Consider the following 12,010-nt stretch of genomic DNA (forward strand, 5'->3'; position numbering starts at 1 on the left):
TTCCTTCCACAGAACTTTCTGTAAATACTAAGCTCCTCTCTACAGCCAGCTTCTTTAGCAGGAAGTGTTACCATTCTTAAAGAGTTGAGACGGCAGCCTTTCCCATGACTGTGCAGATCACAATGTTACACCTCTATATTACAATTCCTTTATCAACAAATTTTCACTGTAAACTGAAGTCATCAGTGTGAAATAAATTGTACTGCTTTGTTTTCTTAACATATTTCCAAGATGTTTTTTTGCATCAAATTATGCATATTTCAACTGAAACTTAATGAATAAGTGGCCCAATGTTACATTACATGCTAAATGTAATGTAACATTACATTACATCCAAACCAATTTATGTGAAGAAATAATGAAATACTGTTACCGATAACCCTCAGTCTCATTTAAACATTTCTAGTTAAATTCTAATTTAAAATCTTGGTCTTGTGCACAACGTGAAAAGAAAAAAAACGTGACACAGATTTTAAATTTTTATTCCTTTAATGTAAAATCAATATTTACAGGCATATTTATAAGAGCTTCAAACAATTGAAGAATCTTAGGTCAGATTTTGATGAAAATGTTATGTAAAATATGACAACCAACATAAGAAAACATAACATGTATTCACTGTGCGATGTACTATCTGTCCTGTCATGACTTTGCATCCTCACAGCTGGAGGATGCAAAGTCATGCACCCTGCATTACTTTGAAGTTGACGTCAATATGTGACGCCAACTTCATGTGAAATGATACTGAAACCCGAACATGTTGGTCAACAACAGGAAAATAGCAATTTTAGCAGAAGTTGAGCCAATAAAATCAGCTGCACATCTCCCAGTTTCTCCCATATTGTTTATGGCTGCAGATAAACTGCAGTAAAGACAATTATGAACGTCTGCCATGCAGTTTCAACCAAGACATGTGACTGAGGAGCGTAAGGCAGACACGTACAATTTTCTATATAAAAAAAAAAAAGCAATAAATTATTCACAATCAAGTCATCAGAATTCCGAGTGTCTGAGGATGGCAGCCCTCTCCTCCCTTTTAGGCAGAGGAATGTTTCCTGGTGAAAAGAAAAAGAAAAAATCATCACGAATCTGCACTTTCAGACCTAAATATCTTCAAGAAGAATACAGATGCTGGCCAATAAATGTAGCCATTCTTATCATACCTGGTGGTGCAACAAAATATTCTTCCACTGTGTCTTTTGCAAGCTTAAGCAGCTCCTCTGCGCAGTCACCCTCTGTCACTGTGTCGTCCCTCAGATATAAAGCCCTGAGTGGATCAAGCAAAACCACATTTAGCAACATGTGGTTTTGTTATTGCTTTTCTATTGCTGATAGAAAAGCAATAAGTTACTTTTCTATCAGGTCCAGCTGTTATTCACAGCTGTCTGCGCAGCACCTGTCCTCCAGAACCGAATCCATCGGCTCGACCCCAGACGTGTCAACAACGTGAAGCTGATCAGCGAAACGAATGGCTTTCTCCAGGCACTCCAGCCCCTGCTTGGTCCGGAAATCCACCAAGGCCAGCCGCTCCAGCTTGTCCACCAGGTCAGCAGGGATCTTGGTGGGCTGCAACATTAATACTGTATGAAGTGATGTATGACCACTCTTCTCCAAAATACTATTTTGAGTAAAATCAAACATGGATCTGCAGCTTGATCCATGTTGTAAAATGCTTAAATTAAGCATTTTTATCTACTAATTGTGGGCCTCATACATGATCATTAATTACCTTCAGAATTTGTGTAGTGTCTGTTAAATACAAAGAGACTTTAATTGGTATAATATGTGTGTTTTTGTGCTGCTCAAAGTCTCAGTCTATAGAATAGCATCTTCACACAAAAACAAAGACAGTTTGCCAGGTATGATTTTGATTTAAAACCAAGAAAAGAGAGAAACCCCTGAACAAAACTTGAAATGTGTTGAGTAAGGAATGCCTCTGAGCACAAGAAGAGGTCTAAGCGAAACAAATACGATTTCAAGTATAGTTGGATATGTATTTGGTCTACTTGTCTTGTACAGCTTTGTGAATTTGCGTTATACATTTAAACTGAACTAAGTCTGTTTTCTTCTCACTTGCTAGGCTTGTTTGTTTTAATTAGACAATTGGGACGACTTTATTGGACGAAATATGGACGCCTTATATGAGCCTGTGTCCTTTGATGCACATTTCCCGAAATGCAACAATTACCACTTTGTCGGTACGTACAAAATTCTTAACAGATCACCGTTTTTTTTTTCCATAGCTCATTACACAAAACCCAGACTTCTTTAATTTATTTCACTAGGATTTTATGTGGCAGACCAACACAAAATCATTATTGTGAAGTGCGAAGAAAACGATGCAAAAATCCTGAAATACTTTTTACAAAACAAAAAATTGTCTGCTGTCTCAACACTTTACAGAACCATATTTTGCTGCAGTTGCAGCTGCAAGTCTTTAAAGGAATGTCCCTACAAATTTAGTGCATCTGGAAAATGAACATTTTCTCTCTTCCTTCTTTGCAAAATACCAGCAATTTCAGTACAAAGACATTGTCAAGTCTATTCAAGGCTTTTCTTTTCGCCAGTCAAACGTCTGGCACACATCAGATTTTCATTTGTAAAATAGAAGATAGAGTAGAGATTTCCTCTGCTTCACAATTATTCATTACCTTGTGCTCATCCTACTTGGTTATTGTCCCAAATGGAAAACTTGCTGTGTTGGCCTATCAAATAAATCCCAATGTGTGACAAAATGTGAATGAGTTTAAATTTCTCAAGGCACTGTAAATGTCCTCCATGTGACAGAACCAGATACAGAGCATGACCTTCTGAACTTCAGGGTCAGTTTATAAGGGTTGTTTTGTGTTTACATGCATGCAGCCATGAGGATGTTACCTGAGGAAGCTGCTCTTCTGGTACAGGCTCCCATGTTGGCACTTTTGGGACCTGTAAGATAACCAGAGATCCTTAGTAAATAAAAAAAATGTTGTAGAATCTTTATTATGCTACATTTGCCTTACCTTTGGGTTATGTTGGTGGGAGCTGAGCGGTCTTAAGATTTGGCTTTGCAGACTTATGAGGCTGCATCTCTTAGTTATGGAGTAAACATTGTTTGCCAACAGGTTACATGGCGAACCAAGGATTTCCAGGGAAACGACACGAAGCGTTTGAAATGCCAACATCTTTGTCATATTTACTCAATCACTTCTGCATGTGATCTAAGCGAAAACCGCCACATTTTCTTTCTCCTCTTCTTCACTAAGGTCAGCGCCACATACCTTGTAGCTCAGCTAACAACATGCTAAAGAAGGAGGAAGTAAAACAGAGGCTAAACTGCACGTATTTCCTGTTTCGCTGAAACAGGAAATCCGATTTATTTATTTCTTTTAAATACATATTGTGTAGATGTCTTTCACAATAAAGACTGTGTTTATATAGTCGAGGTGTTGTTTCTCAAAGTACTAAAAAAGAGGATTTTAAAGATACTAATCCGCTTGAGCTGAAATTGCAGCGATGCTGTCGACAGTTTACCGTTAACGGTCGCTGACAGTCCGTGTTAATATTGACCTGCGTAGCAATTTGAAATGTAAGGACAAGAGCTATAAACAAATCTACATTTAGTATTTTAATTAAAATTTAAATAATAGCATCTTGACACCTGGAAGGTAGGATTTTGAAATTGAGTGAGGACGTATTATTGAACAAGAGCGCCCGGATAGCTCAGTCGGTAGAGCATCAGACTTTTAATCTGAGGGTCCAGGGTTCAAGTCCCTGTTCGGGCGTGTTTTTTCTCTTCTAAGACAGAAACTGCTTATCCGCTTGGTATTTATTGTCCAGGAACAATTGACGTCGGTGAGACATCGTTTCTTACCATTTACATTGCAAGAATCGTAAGAAACCATTTCTTACAATAGACACTTCCTGCAGTGGCATCAAACTGCAGCTCTGGAGGGCTGGCATTCTGCAACTTTTTGATGTGTGCTTGGTTTAACACGCTTCATTAAAAATATTTAGATAATTAGCAGAACTCTGAACTTAACTGCATACTAAGGAGGTATTTTAACAATTTGATAGAAGTGTGATGAACCAGGAACACATCTAAAAGTTGCAAGACAAAGCTGAGTACTGTATTGGATTTTGACACCTGTTTTTAAAAAACTTTTGGATATTTATTTACCAAAGCTCTATGATAGCTTAAGAGTAAGAACAATAAACTCCCATCGTATTTCTAAATCAAAAACAGACAGAAACAATAAATATTACTATTAATAAATCTAAACATTATTTCTGCCATTTCAAACTGAATTTCTCTTAAATTTCTAATCTGTTCATAATGATATCAATCCATTCATTGTCTATAGGAGCTGGTGATAGTAGGGGTCACTGTGAACAGGTCACCAGTCCATCATAAGGCTTCATATTGACCTTTAATTATGTGGCCCCGTCTCAAAATACAATTTAAGAATAATAACTTATTCTAAGATATTGAACACTCCTTTAAATGTGTGGACCATTCTCCCCCCCCTCTAGTTTCAGTTTGAATAAAACATTTAGTAAAACAGACATAACAATGTGATTTGGAAAAATAATTATTCCATTTTTATTTTTTATTATAAGAACATAGACCATTCAATATATATGTGTATATATATGTTAAGTGCTGTGGAATCTGATTGTTTTATAGTGCACATTTAAAACTGGCCACAAAATAAAAATATCAGCTTTACAAACAAAGCAGCATCCAGAAAAGAAAACTAACTAAAGAAGTACTTTGGCTTAAGAATGTTACAATAAATGAATAAAAAAGTTCATCTGAAAGCACTTGGAATCCACAAAGAAGTACTAATAATAAATGCAAATAAACCTACTACATTCATTAAAACAACAAGTGTTTGAAGTTTTAGGCTATGTATGACAGGCATCGACTTGCATGGACCATTAGGAACTGGAATATAAATATGTCAACAACAAAAAAAAATAAAGTAATTACTACTCATATCACCAAAGCAATTGTCATTTCTTGCAGCAATGAATCTGAATAAAGTGGAACAGCAGTTGTTTCTAGGTTAGGGTGACTAAATACGACCGCTGCCTCGTCTGTCTTTTCTGTTCAAGGAGGAAGTTAAGGTCTGATTGAACAAGCAGGCACCAGACAATGCAAGACAGTACAGAAAACAAAAGTAAGTAACTCACTCGATTGACAAAATAAGCAGAAGATCACGGAACAATGCAAAACAATTCACAAGGACTGTGAAATTAGGCTCGTCTTTTCATGTACACGTCTGTGTGAATTTCTGCCCACAGACTTGTTAGTCATCAAAGTATCGGGTTAAGGGTTCACAACATATTCTGAACACAATTTTATCTGAGGACACAACAAATACAAAAATAAACAAACCGGCAGAAAACGCAGTTTTAGGACACTTAAAACACTACATTTTCCTTTAACACTGACTTGCAAAAGTACTAAAACCCCTTTGAACTTCAAATTCAATGCATTTTATTGAGTTTTTAAACGTTAGACCAACATAAAGTCCTGCGTAATTTTGAAAGTAAAGAAAATAATGAACAGTGTGGATTTATATTCAGCCTCGCAGAATCTGTGGAACCAGATTTTGCTACAGTTACTGCTGCAACATCTGGTGAGCCGCTCAGTATTCTGCTTCATGTTGATTCCTGCGACTCCTTTAAAGTTACTCTTGTCTCTGATTAATGCTCCTCTTGTTAATTTAAGTGGACGTCACACACACACACACACACACACACACACCCACACACACACACACACACGATCAAAGCTTAGGATATTGTTTTACGACACAATCCTGCTGTAAATTTCTCCGCAGCTGTTGGTTGTGTTTTTAGGTCTGTTGCGATGCTGCTTATTCACTTTTTATTTGCAATAAACCTTGACAAATGTCTGATTTTCCTTTCACTACAACATCATGTGCTACTTTCCATTGGTCCATCAGATAAAATTTAAATAAAATACGTTAAAGTTTGCAGTGGAATGCGACAACAATGTTCAGGGGTGTGAATACTTTAGCAAGGCACTGTAAGCTAATTACACAAAGTTTAAAGCAACAAGTTGGATTTCTGGCTACCAGACAGATTCTTAAATCAATTAATGAGGTTAATGTTTAAATGTTTGCATCTAAATAACATAAAAAAAAACTTACCTATAATCTTATTTTGTTAAGGGATGACTTGTAATTTGTTTTGGGTTTTTTTTAATAGTTGGCTATTAAAACAATTCATAGAGCAGTATCACAATCCATTATTCTCATAAATATAGTCTCTGAATTCAGCTTTACGTTTTGGCATGAAATGTGCAACTAGAACGTCTTTATCCTAAAATATTAAGTGCACTCGGATCGACAAAGTTCTCATAGTGCCGACAGGACAAACACCACAGAGGACAGTCCGCAAGGCTCATAGCAGCAACCTGTGAATGTAAAGGCCTTGTGTAGATTGTATGAATTCATGTGTGTTACACTGTTGTGCTACTACAGCCGACTCTTCTTTACATGGAAGGAAAGGAGGACGAGAGCAACAATCACTTGTTTTCTATCAGCATCTGCACTTTGCACACCAGATCTCTGGCCAGGGTCAAAATCTGCTTGATGTTGTGATGCTCAGCCATTTCTGAAAGACAAAGACAAAGAGTGGAACATCAAAGCTTTGCATAACCACTGATTAAACGTATCCAAAGGCTTTTCCCTCACTGTCTCACTCTCAAGATTTTAGTTGGTTTAATAGAGCAGAGCGTGTTCTGGATAAATGTTTGCATGAGTGTGTAGTTGGATTACACACACAGTGGGATGAATTACACCAATGAGTCACTGTGTAGTTACACCCATCTGTTGATAAAACTAAAGTTTCACTGAAAATCTGATGTTAAAGTGAAAAAGTGCAATTTTCTGAACCAAATTAGGGTAAGGTGAAGTTTTCATGATTTAACTCTAGAAATCAGCAGAAAGACTAACAAGTTTGGATCTGCACAGATAAAAGACGTTTAAAGGGCTTAGAGAGCCAGAAAATCTACCGCCTTGCAAATGGTAGATCTGTAAAATCAAATTAGTTACAGATAGACTTTATTTTGGCCAATAATCTGCAGGGGAAACGAGCTAAATAAAAAAAAAAACAAAGCAGATCATAATTTTATTATGTTTGCCTGGGAAATGGTTCAACCTCTGCACAAACTGCTCCATGTCTCAGAGATTCAAATTGCTGACTGTTTTCCTGTTTGGTAAATCAACTCAGCTAATCAAACACCATCAGCAGCATCATGATTTTCATCAGCAAGCAGAATGGAAACAAACTGAGCCTCGACAGTAACAAGGTGAGAAATGCGGATGAGACTCTTAAATGTGTTGTGAGTCGTCTTACTGTCTGGGCAAGTCAATCTAAGCCTCATTTGGATTTACACTGTGAAAAAAAACTATATTTCTTCTGTATTTCTATATATATAGTTTTCTATCTTTTTCTTTACTTGAGGCAGTGATATTTTTACATTATTAGAAAAAAAATGTATTAGAGAAGAGTAATGTTTTCAAAGGATGATTTTATCATCCAAACCAACCAAAGGCAAAAAAAGTAATTGCTCTCCTTGTTAAATCATGAATTAATGTTTGTTTTAAAAAGCAGAAAATCCAGAAGGTGAATAATAATTCATAAAACAAGCAAAATGAAGGTTTTAGTGTGACCTAGTCAAATTCCTGAATCAAATCTGACTGAGATGCTACAGCATGATCTTAAATGGGTCGTTTATGTTTAAAAAACCCTTCAATGGGGAGGAGTTGTAACAATTTAACTGGTCTGATTTGATGACCAAAGCCAAAGAAGCTGAGCTCAAACTTAAACTCTCAAAACCCCAAATTCACTACAAATGTATTTGGTTTTTGGTTCGTTTGCTTTACCTGCATGTTTGTTGTTTTCAACAAAGTTGACTGCCCTCCACAGGGCTTAAGTGCTAAGAACATTAGCGACAGGGTTTTACCATTGAAGAACTTGATGATGTCTGTGAAGTCCATGTTGTTCTCCAGGATGATGTCCCTGTATACCTCCACCAGGGCAAGGGCAATGAAGAGCACAAAGTGACTTGATGAGGCATACTTGGCGGCCCAAATGGTTTCCCAGACAGCAAACACGTCATCATAAACCAGCTCTGGACAGAAAGCACAAAGAAACAGAGGGTTGGATTTTTGTTCAGAGCTTTATCCATTTCTTTACTCTGTTTACTTGATTAACCTTTTATACTTACGATTGCTCCAATTGCTTTTTTTTTTAAACTCTACTTGTGTTTTTTTTTTTTACCTTTAACTGAACTTGCTGAACTGCAGCAAATATTTGACTAAAAACAGAAAAAGCTCTAATCACTTCTTAGATGCTGCTCTCCTTCTAATAGGCGCCGACTCTGTTAGCCTGAGCCGTTACATCACCTCGTTTGAAGTCGAGCAGGAACCAGCGGTAGCAGAAGTAGAAGTGGGTGTAGTCTCCGTTCTGGTGCATGAGCTCAAACAGCTCAGAATCCAGGATCTAAAGCCAGAGAGGGATAGAAAGATAAAATAAAAACAGCGAATCCAATAGCCAGCGATTGGATTCGCTGGCTATTATAGGACTCTATTATAAAACTCAAGCTGCGTCACCTGGATTAGAGAGCGCATGTTCGCAAAGTGAGTGTCCATGGCTCCTCCGTGTGGAAAGTTCTGATTCATTCTCTTCATGAGTTTACTGAAACAGCTGAAAGCTTTGGCCTCTGAGAGGAGGACACAGAAAGGGAAAGCGAGCTTGCCAAGTCTTTATTGCAGCTCAGAATATCACTGTAAAAATACATCAAATCAAGTGGGAGCAGGGAGGAGAGTTTCGACTCACCGTCATCGAGAATGACTAAAAGAGGAGCCAGCAGGTCACACATTCCCTGAACGTATCCGATGTCCAGGTGCCTCCAGATGTAGCTGTGAATATACAGCGCAGAGAGCTGACCTTAACCCCATGTGACTGCTTCTTACTCTGACTCACACCCTCTCTGCAGGTTTAGAGCCATTCTGCAGACTAATATTCTGACACTGGAGACAAGCGTTTCAGAAACGATATCCATCATTGAACAGGTCAACGGCGTTTGTGGTTGAAACTGAGTCTCAAAGCAAATAGCTGGAAATATACAACTTTTAGAGTTTAAGAGAGGGCAAACTTGCAAACTTCTTCATGTTTTCTCATGGTGCAACTATGTAATAGTGCAAAGTAAAGCAGAGAATAATTGTGAAGGGGAAGGAAAACTGTGCAAAGTTTTAAATATATTTTTCGTACCCTGAGTAGCTGCAGTGTGATTTATTTCCCATGACTCGTCTTGTGTTTCAACTAGTAACGATTTCTTAAATCTTAACTTATATTAGAAAGAATAAAGTCTGAATTTAAAATATTGAACTAGACATGTTGTTGAAATGAAGAACTAAATCCTTAAAAGAGTCTTAAATTGCCAAGCCACATTGACTGAACATGCAAAGCTTATTAGAAAACTTGTTTCCAGCAGAAGAAACTTCCTAAACGGACTGTTTTGTTTTTGTCAGTCAGATAAGTTCAAATGATTGAGCTTCTTATGGATGTGAGAAAGCATTGCTGTAACCTATTATTCAACTATGCCCCTGCAGGGGTCGCTGTTTTACCTGCACATGACGTTACGCAGCTTCTCCAGGTTGGCTGGAGTGAAATACCAGTAGTTCCTGTCACACCGCTGGACGTCTTTCTCGATGCGGTGCAGATTTAGGGTGTATAAATCCAAAAGCTCTTGCTGTAACAAATATAATTATGACAGTAAATAAAATAAACTCACTATCTGGTTGACTTATATCGCAATAAATCAGCGGTTATCAAATTATTTCAAGCTGGAGGTTTCTTTAAAATCCCCTCCTCAGTGTTGCCTGAGTTCAATTTGAGAACCGCTGCTGCGAATAAATGTAGACTCGTTAAAAATGGTGTGCATACAGAGTAAGGGCTCCCAGTCGCTCCCTGAGAGGTCACTTCATCCTTCGTGTTTTCGTCGGCTGGAAGAGAGTCGAAGGGAGGGTAAAGGCTCTCCATCTCCGGCTCCGACAGGATGGACTCTGTTCCTTCGGGACTGAGCTTTTCTACGTCCTGCCTCAGATCCGCAGGAGTTGCTGATTCCTCAGAGAAGGACGAAGTCTCACAGTGTCCTCTCCTGCTCCAGGGTGCCATGGAAACCTTAGCCTTGGGGATCTCCTCCATTTCTATGGCGGAAGGAGACTCGTCAGACTCAGTCAAAGCCTGGGACTCGTCTTTCTGAGACGAGCTGTAAGCTCCTCCCAATATCGAGGCGCCCAGAATCTGTTCCTCCTCACATTCCTTAAGGCTTTTTGATTTTTCTTTATCTTGAGAAAATGTGACGGTTGTGTTTAATTTTTCCATTTCTTTAACCGGTGTCACGTTTTTTTCTTTGTGTTTGGAAGCTTCCTCGGTCTTCACTGGAGAGAGTTTCTGAGGACTTTCTTCAATGTTCACTTTTGGGTCTTTATCTTCAAAATTTGCTCCTTCCTTTTTCACATTTCCAGACTTTGTGCTGTCCTGTGTTCCAGGATTCAATTTGGCTCCGTCTTTATCCGTGCTGTCAAATGTTTTCTCCTCCTCCCCTTTGTCCTTCTCTTCACTCGCCACCTGACTCTCGACTGTCAACGCTTCAGCCTCTCCCGCTGCAGCTTTGGCGGAGCTCTGCGACATCAGAGGCACAGCTGTGGATCTCTGGGACGCATCAGGTGCGGAGCTGTCCTCTGTGCTGAAGGAGCCGTCTGAAAGGCCAGAGGTGACGGAGAAGTTTCGTGAGGAAGGATGCCCAGAGTCGGGAGAGCTTGACTCGTTTTGCACAGCTCCGTTGGGCATCTTCGGCAACTGTTTGGCCTCTTCGGTCTTGGACTCCGACTCGGTCTGGTCCTGCTCCTCGACGGACTCAAACACCTGAAAGAACAAGCCAAAGGGAAGCAGACTACTCCAAGGGAAGGGGTGGGAGGATGTGAAGAACTAGCAGGAAGGAGAATGCAAAACATTGGTGCAGAATGTCTAGATTAAATGAATAGTTTAGACATTTACAGTATGTGCAACGGTTTCTGATTGTGATTTCAAGAAGCCAGACTTTTTTGTGATCTTTTAAAACGGCTTTCTAGGTAAACCCCTCCCCCCCGAAAAAATTAGACTTTTTTAGTACTTTTTCACTTATTTTCTCTCCAGCTCTTATTGGTAATAATAAAAGCATATTTCTTAAAATAGAAAAAAGTGGACAATGAAGATGATCCAAGGCTAAAAGCCGTCTACAGGATATTAACATCTGATAATCATGTCTCAAAGAAAAGAAAAAAGCTCTTACTCTGTCACCCTTCAGTTGATCAACTCTTTATTCAGTCAATAGCACATCAGGCATCACCTGGTAAAATATTATTCTATATCAATCAGGAAATTGTAAATTGACTTCCAAAGCACTCCTTACCAGATAAATATTCATCCATTTTCAGCTCGACTGGTGACAAGACAAAACTGTAAAATCTGAATTTTTCCTGATCAGTGACTGCACCATTATGATCACTAAGACTGCACTGGGGGGAAAAAAGTGCTGGATTCTACTGGCAACCATTTGTAAATCTCAGGTTTAAAGTAAGGATTCACGTTTTCAAACCAATGCAAAAAGAGAGAAAATATTGTTTTCCTGTGACAATGGCTGCTCACGTCAGGCAGACCTTCACAGCCAGTGTTCAGTTTCTTACCCAAAGAGATTTAGACACTAAGAGAATCATTCTTCTCCACTGAGCTATGGACACTCCAGTCACTCCGTTTATCTTTGGCATTTTTCACAAATGAACCTAAATATATAAGAAATCCCAATGTCTATGTGATCACATGCAACAAACAACCTAAAAATCCAAGTTGCCCTTTAACATGCAGCCACAGCACTGGCTCATCTCTCAGTAAATGGGCTCCAGAAACAAACGTTACAAAAATAAAAGTTCCTCCAGAAGAGAAGCTT

General features: G+C 38.6%; 2 protein-coding genes and 1 non-coding gene across 5 annotated transcripts in view; 1 reads left to right on the plus strand and 2 right to left on the minus strand.

Annotated features, from left to right (window-relative positions):
* Positions 1-470: 470 nt before the first annotated feature.
* Positions 471-3,321, minus strand: gatc (glutamyl-tRNA amidotransferase subunit C). Of its 2 annotated transcripts, XR_001662968.1 has the most exons (6): positions 3,003-3,321; positions 2,878-2,928; positions 1,397-1,566; positions 1,164-1,267; positions 939-1,055; positions 471-876 (listed from the first exon to the last, which is right to left on the minus strand). XR_001662968.1 is itself a non-coding variant. In XM_007559157.2 (5 exons), the coding sequence occupies exons 1-5, from the start codon at positions 3,171-3,173 to the stop codon at positions 994-996; spliced, it is 558 nt and encodes a 185-aa protein (XP_007559219.1). In that variant the 5' UTR covers positions 3,174-3,321; the 3' UTR covers positions 471-993. The 2 variants fall into 2 exon arrangements, 1 of the variants encoding a protein (XP_007559219.1); XM_007559157.2 differs by having other exon boundaries at positions 471-1,055.
* A 370-nt stretch (positions 3,322-3,691) lies between these two features.
* trnak-uuu (transfer RNA lysine (anticodon UUU)) lies at positions 3,692-3,764 on the plus strand. The gene has a single exon. It is a non-coding gene; the product is annotated as a tRNA-Lys (tRNA).
* A 1,346-nt stretch (positions 3,765-5,110) lies between these two features.
* Positions 5,111-12,010, minus strand: part of sgsm1a (small G protein signaling modulator 1a) — a 29,290-nt gene continuing 22,390 nt past the window's right edge. Inside the window, exons 19-25 of one of the 2 annotated variants that reach the window (XM_007559158.2) lie at positions 9,967-10,950; positions 9,648-9,772; positions 8,857-8,939; positions 8,631-8,740; positions 8,424-8,520; positions 7,982-8,149; positions 5,111-6,627 (exon numbers count right to left, since the gene is read on the minus strand). In XM_007559158.2, the coding sequence (XP_007559220.1) occupies positions 6,539-6,627; positions 7,982-8,149; positions 8,424-8,520; positions 8,631-8,740; positions 8,857-8,939; positions 9,648-9,772; positions 9,967-10,950 (1,656 nt within the window). In that variant the 3' untranslated portion in view covers positions 5,111-6,538. Of the gene's footprint in view, positions 6,628-7,981; positions 8,150-8,423; positions 8,521-8,630; positions 8,741-8,856; positions 8,940-9,647; positions 9,773-9,966; positions 11,014-12,010 lie in introns of both variants that reach the window. The other variant, XM_016674900.1, reaches the window with a different exon arrangement.

This window comes from Poecilia formosa, unplaced genomic scaffold, assembly GCF_000485575.1.
Source record: "Poecilia formosa unplaced genomic scaffold, Poecilia_formosa-5.1.2 Scaffold103, whole genome shotgun sequence".
Taxonomy (NCBI): domain Eukaryota; kingdom Metazoa; phylum Chordata; class Actinopteri; order Cyprinodontiformes; family Poeciliidae; genus Poecilia; species Poecilia formosa.

Excerpts from the sequence above, each read along its gene's own strand:
- gatc (XM_007559157.2), bottom strand. The coding sequence starts at position 3,173 with ATGACAAAGATGTTGGCATTTCAAACGCTTCGTGTCGTTTCCCTGGAA. Across the intron at positions 2,929-3,002 it reads CCCACCAACATAACCCAAAG|GTCCCAAAAGTGCCAACATG; the intron begins GTAAGGCAAATG and ends GTTATCTTACAG. Across the intron at positions 1,268-1,396 it reads GATTCGGTTCTGGAGGACAG|GGCTTTATATCTGAGGGACG; the intron begins GTGCTGCGCAGA and ends TGATCCACTCAG.